At 37.9% G+C, this 19,843-nt stretch overlaps 2 protein-coding genes across 2 annotated transcripts in view; one reads left to right on the top strand and one right to left on the bottom strand.

Moving 5' to 3' along the window:
* The window catches only part of LOC143753569 (tetraspanin-1-like), a 206,383-nt gene that overhangs the window by 17,307 nt on the left and 169,233 nt on the right, over positions 1–19,843 (bottom strand). The gene's annotated exons all lie outside the window — the stretch shown is intronic.
* dand5 (DAN domain family, member 5) lies at positions 13,302–15,018 on the top strand. Its single transcript, XM_077246918.1, has 2 exons — positions 13,302–13,787; positions 14,746–15,018. The coding sequence occupies exons 1-2, from the start codon at positions 13,302–13,304 to the stop codon at positions 15,016–15,018; spliced, it is 759 nt and encodes a 252-aa protein (XP_077103033.1).

The raw sequence follows: 19,843 nt of genomic DNA, 5'->3' as shown, positions 1-19,843 counted from the left end.
TGTAATACAGTAAGAAATACAAAAAGAAAACCGAAATCACTGCATGAATAAAAGATGAACTGCCCGGTTTGAGATTTAATATAAGATTCTAAAACAACAGCTAAAAACGTGTTCTCCACCTTATACTCGTCGACCACCTTTATTTCTTCGATATATGTGCCTTAATTTTTTTTTCTTTTTTCTATTAGATAAAAGTCATTTTAGCAGATGAAACATTAATTTGTAGAAACATAAAAAGCAACGGGCCTAATACAGAGCCTTGAGGTAAGCCTATTTCAAGATATTATATATCTTAAACCCAGCTCAAGATATTTTCATTTTTTATTAAAAAAAATATTTCAGTAGAACACCCTTTTTTAAAAAGCTTTTACTTTTCTTAAAAAATGAGGTTTCTAACAAGTGCTAAATTGGACTACAGATGATGTCAGGAACTGTAAATGTCGAACAGGTAAACTACTCACAAGTCCGCTTTCACAGTTCAAAAGAGAAAGTTGTGTTTGTGAAGAATATGACGATGAATAAAACATCTAAAAATCATAAGTTTTTGTTGGTCACAGAGCTTATTTTCTGCAATAATCCAAAAGCCAAAGGAAAATACTTTTCAAAGGAAACCGAGGTGATGTGAACTTCCAGGGTGGCCTACATTCTCTTATTAATGTGATCTCTAATTAATCTGTTTTGTCATCCTCAGATATAGTGAAACAATGATGTTTTAGCATTGTGGTCACACACACACACACACACACACACACACACACACACACACACACACACACACACACACACACACACACACACACACACACACACACACACACAGCGCTGTCGACACTGGGATGATGAAGATGAGTGCTTAACGTGTTTTACAGTGTTTGCGCGGGTGCTACAGCTGCCCGGAGGGTGAAAGTGTTCCACGGGTGGAGATATGAATCTTGCAGCGCACACACATATGAATCAATGTATGTGGGGGGAGGGGTTCTTTACCAATTTATTGCTCTCGCCAATCTAGTTTCAGTGCTCGTATGACCTCATGTCTAGGAAAGGGTTGTTTTCTGCTGTCTGCTTCTCTTCCCACCCTCCCCTCTCTCTCTCTCTCTCTCTCTCTCTCTCTCTCTCTCTCACATACACACACACACACACAGATCTAATGTGTCATGTACGGTAATATGTGGGCATGTTGGCACACTTCCAGGCTGCTTGTTTTATATTTATGCACACTACCAGTCAAACATTTCGACACACATCCTTCGGTCAAAAATGAAAACATAAATGAAAATTCTTACTTGCAAAAAAGAGAGAAGATATTAGAGAAATTTATTATGTATATTTTTATTATTATTGTTAATAATTAAAAATGTAAATGTATTATTATTATTAATATAATCATATGTGCTCTACCATTCAAAAGTTTTGGGGACTGCACAATCTTTTCAGTGTTTTTGAACAAAGTCTCTTCAGCTCACCAAGGCTGCATTTATTTGATCAAAAATACAGAAAAATTAATGAAGTTTAAAATAACTGGTTTCTATGTGAATATATTGTAAAATGTAATTTATTCCTGTGATCAAAGCTGAATTTTCAGCATCATTACTCCAGTCTTCAGTGTCACATGATCTAATGTCACATTCTAATATGATAATTTGCTGCTCAAGACACATTTATCAATGATGAAAACAAATAAATATAACGTTCAAAAGAACAGAATGTATTTGAAATACAAATCTTTTGTAACACTTTTGATCAATTTCATGCCTTCCTTGCTGAAAAAAAGTATTCATTTCTTTTGGAAAAAACTCCCCCAAAAACGTATATCGCAAACAGCATCTCAAACGATTGTAAGACTAAAAAACAAATCAGTCAATGGTGTCCAAATTTTGACTGGTGCCGTAAGTCACATATGTTTATATGACTGTGCACATCGATGTGAACGCACGCCTACTCCCTCTTTGTTTTCTGTTTTGAGTGTTGACAGTAAGCTGTCAGTAAACAGTAGGTGATGAACAGAAAGTTTGTTCGACAAAGAAACCTTTTGAGCGTCATAAGGAATTACATAGCAGACTGTGTAAAAGTGTGAGTATGAGTATTAAAACAACACACAGAAAACACAACAGAGCCATTCTAATGCAAGATTTTCTAAATACCTGCCAGCACTGAGATTTGTCAGATGATGAAGTCTACATTAAATCAAAACTGAGACTGTTTACTTTCACCTTTGTCTTGTTGCGCCCATTAAAAGATTTTCTTTTGGCTCAATAAGGGTTGTGGTGGTGTCTATCTAGAAAAGTCTGGTCTAGAAAACAGCAGTTCACACTTGTTTATAGTATTGCATTAATGTTATGGTGTTGCTCAATCATCTTTTTCAGAATTCACTACCCAAACAACTTGGGATTCCGGGATTTTCAGTCAGTTTTCCGCAAGTTGTTGTCTGGGAAACATAAACATGGTAGAGAGGTCAAAGGTCAGGCATGCTGAGGGAGTGAGCGACACTCCACCTCAAAACCACAGTATTTACTGATAATTTTACACAATTCTGCCTCCTCCCTGTATTGTCTCTAAAAGAGACAGAGAGAGGAGAAGTGCCACTTTTATTTTCAGGAAGGAAGCACATCTGTGGAACTGTAACAGAGACAGAAAAGCGGAATCTGTCAGGAACACTTAAATATAGATGCCCTTCGTTCCCAAAACACGCACATACGCCCACGACTATGCCGCATCTTCAAACCATCAGTCTCCTAGAAATTACATTTCAACAACTACTGTGATTACATCAGGGTACAAGACCTCGGACAGTTGAATATAATGAGCTCTTTTTAAGTCATAATTCATAATCATCATCCTCATCAGTGTTACAATCATTTTCAAGTGGGTTGTGCAAAAAAAAAGTGCACAATTAAAGTGGAGTGAAAAGTGATCTGAGTCCACTTTCAAGGCCAGCAACACTGTAAATGCAAATAGAGAGAACTGTGTTGTTTTTTGTTCAGTTTACTCCATATCTATATGGATTTCAAAACTAAACCATTAACTAAAAGTCCTGAGGGGAATCACTACATTACAAATATTGATATTATGCAACAAAAAAATGAAGTATCTGTAAAACAATCTGTAAACAGAGGAATTACTCGTCTCATTGAGCATTGTGAATGTGAATGGCATATATACAAATGTATGCTTTCATTCAGCAAGGATGTGTCAAATTGATCAAAAGTGACAGTACAGACATTTATAATGTTACAAAAGATTCTGTTTTTAACTAAATGCCGTTCTTTCTATTCATTAAATATTCGTGAAAAAAACTGTATCACTGTTTCCACACAAATATGAAGCAGCACAACTGTTTTCAACATTGATAATAATCAGAAATGTTCATATTATACTGATTTCTGAAGGATCATGTGACACTGAAGACTGGAGTAATGAAAATTCAGCTTTGATCATAGGACTAAATTACATTTTAAAGTGTATTACAATAGAAAACAGTTGTTTTAAATTGTAATAATATTTCACAATACTGTATTACAGTAATAGGACTGTCACACACACACACACACACACACACACACACACACACACACACACACACACACACACACACACACACACACACACACACACACACACACACACACACACACACACACACACACACACACACACACACACACACAGCCCACCATTATGGTGCAAATCAAACTTGTTTTCTTTTATTGATGTGGTCATGCCAAACCTCACAATGCCTCGCAGATTTTCTCTGCTGAATCACAACATCAAAGTGAGCCGCACAACACCGTAGAGAACCAGGATACATGCCACCAGAGAATTTCCCACTACTGCGTGTAAAGAGTCAGACGTCTAATGGCTTGTTGTGTCTGAGTCCATCTGATAGACAGTTACAGTCTGTTTACTCTAGAGCACTGATAAGAGCAGTCCAGCACACAGACGGCAAAAATGAGACTGTATTTAAGAGTGCATTGATAAGAGAGAGAGACTGAGACAGGATAGGAAAGTTGAAGGGTGTGTGTGTGTGTGTGTGTGTGTGCATGCGTGTGTGTGAAAGCAAATATTTGGCTGAAATGGAAGCTGAGAGCTTTCTGAAGTAATTGCTGACTGACTGACTGACTGACAGGTACACAAAGAGTCAGCGTTGTTCGAGGTTGTTTGCAGACAAACAGGTGTAGTTTCGACTAGACACCTTGCTTGCAGGCTGTCTAGTCTGCCGGGGCTGGGTGACAGTTAAACACGACAGTGGAGAGAAAGTGTAATGCTCAAGTCCACATACAAAGACACACCCATGGCCACATCCACATACAGACACACGCACATCCAAAAACAAGAAGAGACACCTATTATTCACATGCAAACACTTAATTACACCCACCCAAACACAGGCAAACACATTGGTAATTGTGCATGTAAACAGTACAATAATAGAAATGAAGAAGTGCCAGTGTTTCTGTGTGAAAAGGAGATACAGGTATGATGTTTACTTGCACGAAAACCACTTTTAAATCACTGTGTGGAAACAATGATGTAGTGTTTATGTATGATTATATGAGTTGCTGCTTTATAATGGCTAGCTTGGCTAGCAACACCACACAGATTAAAGACAACAGTGGGGGGGGAAAAAAACCCTCAAATTTCTGTAGAAACATAGGTGGGTTGAGAGACCTTCACTTAGGGTCCTTCCTCGCTAATGAAACTTATGTTTTCTGAAACATCAAAACCACACACTGGCTATGTGGGTAATTCTCACATTGCTCACATACGCCGTGTAACCCTTCAGGTATGTAACTGTTTGGTGTGACTGAACCAACGTATCTCTGTAGTGAGCAAATTTAGTAATTTAGTCATTTTTCCATTCGTTTTTGTCTAGGGCTCAGTATAGGCTAGGCTATTTATTTCTATTTTTGGTTTTTATCAAGAAAAGGAAACAAGATAACATCACTCTTGTGCTTTTTTCATTGATATTACCATGTCCCAATGTTTTTAATTAAAGGTATATATTGCTAAGAACAGAGAATTTTAAGAAGTAATAATTAAATCATAAACATTCGACAAATCCCTCAGTGTGAGGAAAATGGTGGGATTCGCTGTATGTAAAGACCTTTCAAAACGTTCAAAACTTCCTTTTTGTCTTGTCTCTTCAACTAAACGTTTTTTTACTTTCTTAATTAAAACTCTAAAAGGTCAAGATGAAACAAAAAAAGAGCTTTTTTGGCAACAAACACTTAATATGGGTTTGGTGCACACAGGGATAATAAAGTACTCCATGTGTAAAATGAAATACTCTGCTGTATCTTTAATGCCGTGGGCCTCATTTTCTGCCAGAGGTTCTGGACATCTTGTTCAGACACATGGCATCTTGGATTCGATCAAATACCAACAGATAAAAAATCAAAACCTGACAACCTCTGCTTGAAATCTAATACGGGCCATGTTTGGATCTTCCATAAGGACAGTGATCCAAAAACAAACATCAAAATCAAAACAAAAATGGGTCACTGAGCACAAAACCAAGCATCTGCAATGGCAAACTCAGTCCCTGACCTGAACCCTATAGAGAATGAGTGGGCTGAACTGAAGAGAAGAAGTGCCAACATGGATCTGGGAATCTGCAGGATCTGGAGAGAATCCGTATGGAGGAATGGTCTCTGATCTCCTGATCTCCAAACTCATCAGGCATTATAGGAGAAAACTCAGAGCTGTTATCTTGGAAAAAGGAGGTTGCAAAAAAAATTAATAAAAGGGCGCAAATAATTGTTCCCAATGTGTTTTGGAGAAAAACATTTATTTCATAATGTGATTTTCCCCCCACTTTCAATTCTTTTACTTCAATAAAAGGTTAGATTTTTATTTAGTGAAACGCATCTTCTTGGCTTAGCAGCGCACCCTTGTGGTGACTCTTAACTCTTAAGTGTTTGTGCTTTTATTCGCCTCAGATTTTAAAAGCGGCTAAATATATCGTGAACAGATATTTCTTAATACAGCTCTCAGTGAAATTTAATCTAATTCACATTAAGAATATTTTCATACCACAAATGTTGGTTGAGAAAGGTAGTACTTAATCTACTCATCTCCAAAAGCTTTTTACTCATTTGAAAACACTCACTTTGACTCATTCAGTAGGCTAGTACGTTTATTGAGTTCTTCTAGTTATAATAAGGTGTTCTTGTATGGTAACTGCCAAACGCGTAGCCTATGTCCTAGATGCAGAAATAGGCTACTGATAATGTGAAATCTTGATCTTACCACGGATAAAGGCAGTGGAGTTTTTTGCTTGTTTGTTGACAAACAGGGCTGGAGATTTGAGTAGGCCTATTATTAATTTTCACAAATGATTGTTTTTATGCAAATATTTGAATAATCATCATCACAGATGAGACTGAATGAAGTCTCTTCAAATGTCCCAGATTCGAAGAGTTCCAAGAAATGTGTCTGTAAACCTCAACTCATTTCCCCCCTCATGTAATAAAGCTACATGAACATACACAAACACTCAAACACTTTGTGCGCTCTGTGGTTTGTGGTCAGTTGATAAATAGCTTCAGATTAGCAGGGGAGAGTGTACACGCTTAACACGATACTCTGTTGACACGGAAAACACATTCCTAAGAACACCCAGTTTTTGTTCTCATCTTTCCGGTGAAGTTCTTCGAATTGCCCAAACCTGCCGCAAACAAGCCTACAACTTTCACACCACTACCTCTAATAAAGAACATTTGACCTCAGGAGCTTTTTCTTGCTGACTCTGAAATGCACATTTATTACACTAGGGCCAGTATATTCAGGGCCCAAGCCGTAAGGGCAATTTTAGGGCCATTAACATGCTCAAAAACTCTTGAAACTTTGCACACACATTGGAGTCGTAGGCCATCAGGTCCGGGCACAAGTTGACATGGGGGGGTCAAGGGGGGGCTCTGCAGCGGACCATTTTATATGGTCATTTCTGAGGGCCTCTGTAGCGCTCCGCTTTTCACATACACTAACCAAACTTCATATACTTATAGATCTCATCAAGCTGAACATATTTTACACTCTAAGTCATACACCAGCCCAACAGGAAGTCAGCTGTTATGGGTTGTTTGAAAAATGCATGCCTTGGAATTTGATATACTCCTCCTATGGGATTCATACGATCGCAAGCAAACTCGGTCAACATAAAGCAGAGACATTGGCTGTGGAAAGGCAACAAATTTATGGCAAAATAAGGGAAACAGGAAGGGTTTTATAACTTCTGCATACATTGACTGATTTTGATGAAACTTCAAGTGTGTTCATTGTAGGAGGTCGATCACATGGATGTGACTATTGTGAGTCAAAGTCATAGCGCCACCAACTGGCAGCAAGAAGTGTCACTTTAAAAATGCTTTAAAATAACCCTCTTATTTTTACCCGATTTCCTTCAGTCTTCATCAGAATAATGTCAAGACACCACAACTGTGTGTATCTATGACATGATAAAAAACAACTTTCTGTCACAATTTAAATTTTATTATTTTTGTTTAAATGTTGTTACATTTTCTGGCTTTTCACTGGCATAGAACCAGTTCATTTATAGTGCACGTACAACATGGTTTTATATAATTAGTTAAAAAATATATAAAAATAGCTTTACAAAAAATGTAAAGTGTGTGTGTGTGTGAGAGAGAGAGAGGTTTAAATAACAAATTTAATTGTAGTGCCCTGACAATTTAGTTTTAAATAATTTGTGTATTTATTAGGTTAATAAAAATATAAAATTACCTTAACAAATACTTCTGGAAGTACAAAATTTTGAGATGCAAATGATGCATTTATAATCACTTGAAACTGACCTATGACATCCTGTCACATGCAGTTTATTTACATTTAAAGGATCTCATGGATGTGGCTGTTGTGGGTCACGGTCATAGTGGCACCAGCTGCTGCAGTAAATGTAGCGTATTCAAATGACTTTTGACAGTCTTTTTACATTTACCGGCTTTAGGTGCATATTGCCCGTTGTGCACAGTTGCCCTGAAGTTAGAGCGGTGGCGGTGGAGCCGGGGCTTGGGCCCGTCATCGCTGCTTGCAGCTATACTTAGTTTTTGTTTTTTATGCCCACCACAGGTATCCATCTCTAAGATGTCTGCTAAAGAGCGCTTAATCTGGAAACAGCTACAAAAATCTGATAAACATCTTAGAAAAAGCAGTTTTACTTATATTCTAAATCATAAACATCTTAAAGATGTTTTCTAAATGTCTATTTAACATCTGATAGGAAATGTCTGACATCTGCTCTTTTACATTTTTAGTGACCTGGACATGTTCTTATAAACCTACCAGTTAAAAGAACTATTGTTTCTTAGTGTGAAGAACATTTGAATAATCCAAAGAAAATTTATTTTTCCACTATAAAGAACCTCTTCTCCAATGGAAAGGTTCTTCATGGAATCGTAGGCCATGCCAGTAAAGAACCTTTATTCATAAGAGTGCATGCGTTTTTACGTGTTTGTGTTGTGGTGTGTGTTTGTGCTCTGGTCAGCATCTCTTCTCTTCTGTCCTCTAAATCCTCCTCTGTGTTTCGCTCTCTCCAGCACAATACCAGCACCAGTTGCCCTGCTGGGTCACAGACACATAAAAAAGGTTTTTACTCTGTGAATACGGGACAATGTGCTCAGAACAGAGAACACAGGAGTAGAGAACAGTGTGGTGAGTGAAGAGAAACATCTATACTTATTGATAGGCTATATATTATAGGGGTAACTCAAAAATTATAATGGTCTGTGTGTGATATTGCTTTTATATTTACTGTATTTACAGTCACAAGCGGCACCATTTACGGACATTGACCGCTTGTTCTGAATTAATGACCATGACCTCAGTTCGGTTTGCTATTGGTGTGACTGCTTTCTGTTTTAGATCACTGGCTCTACCTCGAGGCATCATCTGTAACTGCAATAGAAAAGTAGTATGGCATCCAAACTGAGTTTAAAGGAATTTGGGTGAGTTGCATCATAGATAAAACATGCTTGTTAAAATAAATTCAGACAAGAATAAAAGAGCACACCTCTCTTTTTCCAGTTCTCAGAGACCAAAGTCGGATGTCAGCAGACATCACAAGGATGAAAATTATAAAACAAATTCATGGCATAGTATGGTCAGTGTGTGTGTGTGTGTGTGTGTGCCTACTTAACTATATTTTTGGGGACAAATTTGTACCCAGACGTGACCAAAACCAGGCAAAATCTTCAAAAACCTGTGTGTGTGTGTGTGTGTGTGTGTGTGTGTGTGTGTGTGTGTGTGTGTGTGTGTGTGTGTGTGTGTGTGTGTGTGTGTGTGTGTGTGTGTGTGTGTGTGAAATCTGTATCATCCAGTTGACCTTGTCATTTTCAGACCGCAGCGTTCCATCAGATATCTGAGAATGACGCTTCTCGAGATCCCAACCATCCTCAGTCTTTCCTGGCTCAACAGAGAATGTCTGCGGCACTCAAGAGGATCCGTCTCTTCAAAGACAAACCAAGATAAGCAATGAACTTTGTTCCAAATTAGCAGGCATTCAAGGAATTGGCCAGGCACAGTCTCTGGCTCCGCCTGCTGGACACTGAATGCGTTTACATGCGCAATTATGCTGTAGGCCTATTCCTTCTAAAAAAGCTGACAATGCTTCAATTTGAATATTTGTTATTTTTATGTATTTTGTCCCACCTGTCTTGATGGCAAAATAAAAACACAAATGTGTTCAAGAACATTAATGGCCTTCTGAACTTTTATTTTGAATAGCCTACATCGAGTAAATACCCAGACAGCAACAGAGTGCCGTGCCGGCACACATCCGGCCGTCATCTGGTACGATCGGGACATGTACCAAATGTGGCCCGGATCGAGCCGACACTATGTTGCTGTCTGGGTAGCCTAAGCGAATTTCAGAAACACTGAAAGAAGGCTGCACTCTCTGACAAAACTATAAGTTTTGTTGAATGACGCGGGTTTATCTTTATTTACAGTTTTTTCGATTGCTAATCGACAGTGAGCACAACTGGAGCTACATGTGCAAAACTCTAACTACAGTCCGCACTACCAACAGTCACCTGAGCTAAACAGTTCACATCACCTGCAAAACTCATTCCAATCAACACAACTCTTAACACATGGCTCAACACAGGCTCAGTGCAGCCAAACACTATACACAACCCTCACTGAAATAACACACACTGTCACTCAGAACACACTGAGAGTAAAAACACTAGCATCAAACACCAATACAGAAAATACAAACTTTTCATCTTTACAGTTTGAAAATTTTCAGTGACTTCATACAAAGTAATATTTTCTTCAAAGAAAAGAGTGACATTCTTTCACATGATTTATTTAAATTTTTAGAACGTAACAATTCTTTACAGTAAGGTAAATGAAAATTAGCAGTTTCAATAGTCTGCAGTAATTTACGGAATTACAGTAATGAGAAAAAAAAGGTAGAAACTAAAAGTACATACTGTAATTCAAACAAATAACAAACAAGACCTGCTTAGCCTTTCAGCTGAAATTGCAATCAGCAGTGTTTGAAAGGCACAAGGATGAAATCTATTCTGTTTTGAATGTGCGGTTCACAGTTTTGACAGCAGTGTGTTAGCATTGAACAAAGTGCTACAAATCCAGAGTGTTGTGGAGGTTGTGGTTAAAGTCATGGGATAAGTGTGTAGAGTTTTGAAGCCAAAAAAAAAAAAAACTCGGTTCAAATAGATTTGGGGTTTGGATAGTTCAGTTATGATGGAATTACAACACAAACTGCTATATATGCTACCATAAGGTTTAATATTGTAACGTTTCAAAGACATTGTAACTTAGGCCTATATTAAACTTTTAAGGGAGCAGAAAGAGACTGTTTTTTCCCACTTTTTCAATTGTTTTTTTATGGAGCACCTATAGTCTGAAGTTAGCCTGTTTAGATGTTTGTACACTACTTTGAATAAAATTTTGATTGGTCCTCATGAAATGCTTTGAAGTTTAAATTGACATTGTTTATAATAAACATTGTGTGGTTTAGTACAAAATCAAAGCTGCAAATAAATGGAAGTTAATCTGGAGTGATTTGAAAAAGATTAAGCTACATCAGGTGTGGCAGATCCTCTTTGAGAGGCATATCATTTAAAACAAGAAGTCACTTTGTTTCCTTGCTCCTGCTTGTTCCCTTGGGAAAGTTATGATTATATGATTCAGACTATACTTGTCATGCAGTGTTAACTTAAGGTAGGAAACACTTAGCACCTGAGCTCAACATCTGACTGTTTGAACTTCAGGTGAGCAAGGCCTTCAGAAACTGTGAGAACTTTTGTAGCCATAAACACATAAGAAAGTTATTATTGTGCATAATTGTGAAATTAACCTTCTCGTAACCATATTAATAATATTAGTGTTCTTGTTGTACAGGAGTGTTTGAGTCCCTCAATTGTCTTCAGTGTGAAAAGATGGATCTCAAAATCATACAGTCACTGCTGGAAAGGGTTCAAATGTGCAAAAAATGCTGGAAAACTTAAGAAGGTTCGGGCCCTGAGGGTTTTTCTGAAGAATATTGGGCTGTTTAACTACGCTGGACAAACAAGGGACTCAGGGACAACCATCACAAAAAAAAAAAAAATACAGTCGTGGATCATCCAGGTAACGACACAGATCGGGGTCATTTTTATAAATTCAATTTTTTTTTCTTGTCATATGTAAATATATTCTAAAATATCTTAATCAGGACGATACTAAATGAAAAATATCATACATTTTGTATCCATCTTTTTTTTACTATTCACATTTTCACAGATTCTGCAAGGGGTGTGTTCACTTTTGAGTAGCACTGTATATACAGTATTTATATATGTATATATATAATATATATATATATATATATATATATATATATATATATATATACATACTGTAAAATCTAAGTTAGACTTCCTTAAGACCTAAGAAAAGCATGCAAACCAGAAAAAAAAACTAAAAAACGTACAAAAGTAAAGTGAAATAGGAATAGTATGTTGTACTGACAAAAGCTTATAGTTCACTTACACAAGAGTTCCAGTAACTAAAAAAGAACAGTAGTGTGGAGAGTACTTAATAATAATAATTTACTTTAGATTTACTCTTGACTTAGTATAACCATTGTTACCACTGTTGTGTTTTGCATGCTGAATGTTGAAGTCTATGTGTGACTCAAGCATGGTCGACTGCAAGATATTGTCACAAATATAGGGATTAATATCAACACAATTAAAAGTTTCACATGAGGTGTTTATGACATAAGTGTTTGCAATAGAATTTTAAAAGATCATTATACGGCATGAAGGGAAGTAATAAACAGGTTACGTCTACAAGGTGACCTTACTTCATTAATGATTTAGTCAGAAGTTACAGTAGGTCACATTTTAAAAGCAACCTATTTATTACTTCCCTTCCTTTGAAATCAAATAACTGTGATTTCTTGTTGCATCGCTGCATCAGGAGGGAATAATATAGAAAAATTAAACTCCAAGTGCCCAACCAAAGGGAACACATCATAATTTTAAGAAACATTTTAAGAAAATCAACATCAGTTTATGAAGTCAGTAAATGTTCTCTTAATTTTTTCCGTCGACAATACAACAATCAAGAAGACTTTAGGAAATGAGTGAATTAGACTAAAGATAACTGAAGAAGTGGAGGAAATTAGTAAATAAAAGTCTATTAAGAATTGCCACTCAAACCAATCAATTAATCTTAATCTTAAATTGGGTTTTCTGAGTAAACAAGGCATATGTGAATAGTACAGTATACAGAGTAGCCTACTAGATTGTGTGTATATATAGCCTAAGCCTATTTTTTCCCTTCTTTTTTTCTTCTTGTAAAACGAAAAAAGAAATTAAGATTTGAAGTGTAGTTGAAAGTTGAAATAAGCAGTTGAAAGTGTAATTTAAAGAGTGAAATAAATTTTTTTTACTGATATGTCATGTTAAAAAGGCTAAATGTGAAAAGCACACAATAGCAAAGTTCCTCAGTTCCCACGGGTGTGATATGAAGAGATGAGATGAAAGGTGCACTTGTCACAGCCTCACGAAAACTCACCTGTCACTCACAGCCATTATCTGAGTACAATAGCCATATTCACACTTAATAAAACAATGATGAGCAGTCATGAAAAAACCCGTTGAGAGTATATAAATGGTCAGCTCCAGCTTCACGTCCACAACGACTGCAAGGTGACCATTCGGAACCTTGAACCGCGAGATTATTCAACAAGCGACATCCTTCAGGGAGTTTTTCTTCAGCTAAATCGATTTTACATTAACATTGAACCAATATTCTATACTTTTGCCAAAATGACCTATCAAATCAGCTTTTTTATCCTGTTATCAGTGTTCACTTTGGCTGGCGCTTTCCCTCGCAGCGCCTTTCAACGGGACTTTCACCGACACATGACGAAAGAGTTAGAATCCTCCGGGAATGGACCAGACGAACCTATTCGGGGATCTGTTAGAGTTGTCAAACTAAGCCCTCATCATTTTATGCGACGGGCAACCAGTACTAGTCACGTGCCGTCCAAAAACTCACCGAGTCGAGGCGCGTTTCCCGCGTTCTTGGCCCTCGGACGTGCTGGTCCGTCAGCCCTGACCCGTACCAAACCGGCGGCCCTGCTCCCTCCGGTGAGCGCGAGCGGCACCGGCGCAGACGCGAGGAGGAAACAGGGTCTCGAGATGTGGCAGAAAGTCATGCACAAAAGCGAGAGAAGCAAAGAGGCCGTGGCGCTACGCATCAACCCCAAAGACATGACCAAACAGAGCTGTGCCGCGGTGCCTTTTACACAGGTAAGAATTCATTAATGTTCGGGGAAATGTTTTTGTCAACAATGTTAGACACATTTTAGTTTGAAGTGATTTTACATGTGAGCGTGAAACTTGAGAGCTTAGTCATAGGCTATAGATGGTCACAAGATTTTCACTTTAAAAAATGAATCTGTAAAATAACAGAAAAAGTACTGGCAGCTTATTACCCGGACATTACGGACATCGCAATTAAGTGTTTCAAAAATTCAAAATACAGGTAAAACATCTGTAAAAAATACGGAAAGATTCCGTTAAATTAATACAGTAAACCTACAATGCCCTATACGGATTTTTTTTAGTGTAGCCTATAATCTATTTTAAAACAAGTTATAGCCTATATCATAAATAAAGTGCAGCCCATATGCAACACATAGGCTAATATTTAATTACGATTTAAGTAGGCTACAATAAAAGTAGTGTCAAAGCGAAAACATGCACATGTTTGACCATTTTGAATTATATTTCTGATAAAGGAAACCTTACATCTCTAGAATTATTGGTGAACAAATGATACAGCCTAATATGACGCATATCCATGTGATATTGGTTAAATCGGCCTATAATGAAAATTCTATATAAGCCTATATCAATCTAAAATGCAATTTAGCTTGACAACACAATGCGTTGTATAAGGAAAGAATGATTCTTTCATACCAGTGACATGACAGTGGGTAAATTATAATGATTATGAAGTCTTAGTTTTCAGTGATACAAATCATTATCATCGTCGTTATCATTAACTTAGCTGAAACAGTTTACCTTTAAATCAGTGGATCGCAAACTTTTTGACTTGAGTCAACATTTAGATTTGTAGTTGTTTTAGCTTATTTTAATGCTTGCTTTGTCTTATTTTAATTATTCTTGAGGCCCGAGCCCCGGCCCCTGGTTGAGAAATGTGTTGCTAATAGCCTACATGATTGTTTGTGTTCACCGTTCCCAGCACATAACGGAGGACGGCTGTGAGACGGTGACCGTTCACAATCATCTCTGCTTCGGTCAGTGCAGCTCCATGTTCGTCCCGTCCAGTGGAGAGGCTCGTGCATCAGGAGCTCCGTGCACGCGCTGCGGTCCCTCTAAATCGCGCTCCGTGCGCGTGCCGCTGCGCTGCGGGACTGAGACGCGCGAGAGACGGGTCATGGTCGTCGAGGAGTGCAAGTGCGAAACTAGCAGTGAAGAGGTCAAAGTGCAGAACACAGAAATGTATCATTTATAACTGAGAACTTTCACTTTATACATTTATTCTAATATTTAAGTTCACCAATATGTGTGTGTGTGTGTGTGTGTGTAGGCCCTATGTGTGTTTGAGGACTAGCTTTATAGTCACATAAATGTGAAATATTTGTGTTGCGTGTCTGATAAAAGTGTCCGAAATACGATTCGGATATTAAACACGAGTCCCTGTGAATACAGGGAAAGCGTCTCTGTAAACTACCGTCTGATATTCAGCGGGATCTTTGTGTTGTTAACTGAAATGACGATGCTGTTCATCAGTTTAATGAATGATCCAGTAGGCTAATTTTATGGTTACGTGTCATTTCATAGTTTCACCAGTAAGTGTCGCTGCATGAAAATTATTTCAGCAATGCATTTTACTTTAGTTCACCCTACATACAGAATAGTGCGAAATGGGGTAAATTGGACCACTTATGACATTGAGATGGCTGTCAAAAGAGGCACAGTTTACTTGACTACAACCGTGTGGATGGAGGTATATTCCTTGCATTTTGTGGAGATGTATTTGAGAGGCAATATGAGATATTTATAGCTAGTTAAACGAATTACACGAAAATGTTAACGAATTTCACAGTGTTGCAGTAGCCAATAAAAAGCTATGTGAAATCAATAAAACAACGGAAAGAAAACCCAAATCAGCCTGCATGTCTTTCTTTTTAAATGTCTCCTAATGCTTTACCATCAAAAACATTCAACCAATGTACAAAGCTTGTTCTCACAAAGAGAAATGTCTTACCGATGAATAGCCAATATATATTTTGAAGGATCATGTGACACTTAAAGGGATAGTTCACCAAAAAAAAAAAAATTTCTGTCATCACTTACTCAACCTTTGTTCCAAACCTGAATGAGTTTCTTTCTTCTGTAAAACACAAACAAAGATATTTTAAAGAATGGTGTTAATCAAATACTGGACGGTAGCCATTGACTTCCATAGTAAATAAAAATAATATGGGAGTCAGATATCTTCGTTTGTGTTCAACAGAAGATAAAAACTCATACAGGTTTGGTACAAGGTGATTAAATGATGACAATATTTTCATTTTTGTGTGAACTATCCCTTTAAGACTAAAGTAATGGCTAATGAAAATTTGTCACCACAGGAATAAATTAGGCTACGTTTAGGCTATTAGAAAATTGTATTAATATTTCACAATATTACAGCTTTGCGTTATTGGTCAAATAAATGCAGACATGGTGAGATTCCTTTTTTAAAAACATTTTTTAAATAATAATTGTATACTTCCATATATTCCCCAAATGGAAATTAATTAGGCTAATTAAAGGGTGCTACATCTAAGCAGGCTATAGGCCTAACATTTATGGAATAGGCTAGAGAATATGGATTGATCTTCATTTAGCTTAAGTAAACAAAACGACCATGAGCACGAAAGACCCTAATTTGCTGCATTAATTAGACTATCGTTTAACATCAAAATGCACTATAGGTGTTGTTAGACCCTTTTGCTGCCTAATCACTCTTTTCAAAACTGTGGGAATCCCCATCTCCCTATAGGACAGCTGCACTTCAGGCCTGAATGTGTCAGAGAGAAAAAAAAGTTGTATTCATCGATTTTCTGGCACCTGACTGAAAAAAAGGTCGAGTTTACTCATCCTATAGGAAAAATCGCCCGAGGGAGAACAAGGGGGTTCTTCTTTACATCGCCTTGGCAGTCTGTCAAAACGGCATCTTCAATTTGCATTGCGCTTCTAAGTATGACGAGCCTCCTTCGCTCTACCAACTCGTGTGTGTTGTGGATTTTACAGTTCTACAGTTCTAAATTAATAATTTATTTTAAACCAGAGTGGTTCCTCGCGTCGCGCAACAGATGTGGAGCTTTTTATAAGCCGCGAAACACTTTAGCGGCATTGAGGGCGCCGTTTCAACGGCATGAATTGCACGAGGCGGGGGCTTTTTTCTTATTTGGGCTCGCGCAGTCGCGCTTCACTGGTGCCAAGAACCAGAGCTATGGGAAATATAACCACCGTGAGTAAGCTCGTTAAAGGTAGACAATGACAACAATGCGAGCTGCTAAGTGTAATATATGTGTAAGGTTGAGCAAGCAAAGTACAGCGGAATAACACGCTAGAGAAATGCGACATTAAAACTGCATTAGAGGAAACTTAAGTGGCGCGTGGTTAGTGCGATCGCGCGACTGCAGAAATAGTGTCGCGCGGGATCGGTTCACAGCATTTAGGGAAATATTTTTAATGCATTACAGCGAAAACAAGCCTTTTATGTTTGTATGTATACATTTGCATTCATGTCAGTGAAAAAAAAACTAGTAGGCTATCTATAAACTTGTCACTCAGCCCATCTTATTATGTTTGTTAAGCCTGGTTTAATTTGCAATCGCCTCACACATGCCCAGCACTGCATTTCTCCTGAGAGTGGACCAGTTGGACCTTTGCATATTGAACCTTCCTAATAATGTGGCACTGATTGAGGCCTTTGAAATGCAGGCATGGGTCTGAAGCGGGTCCATGGGTGGATGGTGGATTGGTTGGACCTGACAGCTCTAAGCATGGTGATAGGGGCCGCGTTACTGCATGCCTCAGGGTCTTTAGTGTGAAATGCCAGGGTAAACTTAGAGATGGTTCGATTGCAATGACATGGATGTGGCACGGGTGCCCGGGAGCAGCTGGGCAAGGTTGGCACATGATTGCCATTGGGAGTTTGTGCCGCAGGGCATCGCCAGCTTCCAGTGCTTCAGTCGGATCCCACAATTCGCCATTACTATTGTACATTAAGTTGTCTTCACTTCACGTCCAACCCACAATATCTTCAAAACCCAGAGCAGCTGTAGATATAAAAGGACACCGCCAGCCAATGTGTGTCTTATTAACAAGCAAAAAAATTACATTTAGAAATCATTACTTTTAAGTTTAAGTTTCAAAAAAGATTGTGGTGATGCAAAGCACCCAGGTTTGTCCATTCATGGTACATTATAGAATGTTTTTATAGAAAACCGCTCCTGGTATTAGAAGAAATTGAAGAAATAATTCACCCAAATGAGAACTGCGATTATTGCCCCCACTTTGTTCCAATGCCAATGTTATTTTAGTTTTTTCAATGGAACAAAAAAGAAAAAATGGAAATTTTTTTATGCATCTTGTCAATCTCACAAAATACATAAAACACTATATAGTGTTTATATATAGTGCTATATAAACACAAGACAAAGCAATTTTATGTGGCTCAATTTTAATTCAAGTGAAAGCATATTAAAGAAAACGAAATACATAAGAGTCAAGTTCATTGAGGGATATAAAAATGACATACAAACACATACGACGCTTGATTTTAAATCCAAATGAATATGTATACATGAAAGGACATTACTGCAATTTGTGTTTATTCACTGTTGCATTGTAATGTGTTTCTCTGTCGCTCTCATAGATGCACAAATGCATGTGATTTTCGGTCCTGGTTTTTGACCTGTGGGATGTGCAAACATTAATTAGACATTATAGATTAAAGCCTGTGAGATGCAGGTGATGTCACATAACAACTCTAATTGCATTAATTAGGGTAATTAAGGCTAGACATTTGGCAAAAGCATCTTGTGTAGCCCTGCCTGATGTCATATTTTCCTGTCGTGCCATGTTTCAGAGCTCAGCATCCATGTGTGGCGGTGTCTGCTGGCATCAGCATAACTGTGTTCATTTACCCTGAGAGAACAGGAGACACAAGCTCTGTTTCAGCGCCTAGTGAGCTGCGTACGTTTTAAGGCATCATATGTGCGTTCCCAGCACGAAAGCTGTTCCAAAGGGTAGGCAGTGTAATTATGCTGCCGCCTCAAAGTCACAATGAATCAAAATGGACAATTCTTGTTTTTTTTTATGGAATATTACAGTATTATTTTAAATGAATTATTCGTGCACATCATGTTTTTAAAATTCAAAATAACTTAATCAAAGTAGATGGCGCAAGGGCGGGGCCTCCTGTCACTCACATGCGATCCACCAATAGCAAACCACAACGATCCAATCAATTCCCAATGGACAAAATCAAGTCCAACCCTACAATAGGGAAGACAATCAACTTCCATTTCATGCCAATTTTAAATGAAATTTTCCATTTCATGATTGCACATACAAATGTAAAACTCTATCAAAATCAATTGTGATAAAATGTATGCAGTAAATGGCAAGGCAGTTTACTAGGTTTGGGAACAGAGGCATATAAATGGACAGTACAACATTTAGATTCTAGTGTCTGGGAGAGAAAATCTAGAGAAAGAAAGTGGAGAAATTATGAATTTCTTCCTGGAATGAATGCCAGGTTTTAATGGAGAGAAGCTCATTATTTGTCTTTTCCTCAGCTTTGGACACATGGCTTTTGAGTGCACAAGGGGAAAGAGGAAGAGGAAATGGAATTCTCTTTAAGAATTCATCACTCTCAGAGATGCAGAAAGTGCCCACGGGAGCCATTTTGTTTCTCGCATTGTGCTGAGCGGAGTGCAGCGAAGAGAGAGAATCTGGGCACAGATGAGCGTGAATTCTGAATGTCACTCCGACTCCAGAGAGTCTCTAATTGATTTGGGACTTTGATTCTTCACTTATTCTGGGATCACAACGCTCAGAGAGCGGTAGTGAGAGACACTCCCTCAAGCTTTTAAATGTCTTCTGTTAAACATGACACAGATGCCGTGCAAAACTTTTTGAGAAGAGCTGTGAGAATGTTGCAGTGTTTGAAATAGTGTACAAACATGCTACTCTGACTGCAGTCACTTTAAAAGAAAGGTTCTTTTTGGGCATCTATGGTTCTAAGAACCATAGAACCATCTTAGACAAAGGGTTCT

Source organism: Siphateles boraxobius, unplaced genomic scaffold (assembly GCF_051911475.1).
Source record: "Siphateles boraxobius isolate OS27281-9 unplaced genomic scaffold, OSU_SipBor_1 29, whole genome shotgun sequence".
In the NCBI taxonomy this organism is placed as follows: domain Eukaryota; kingdom Metazoa; phylum Chordata; class Actinopteri; order Cypriniformes; family Leuciscidae; genus Siphateles; species Siphateles boraxobius.
This window is presented reverse-complemented; position numbering and strand designations above follow the sequence as displayed.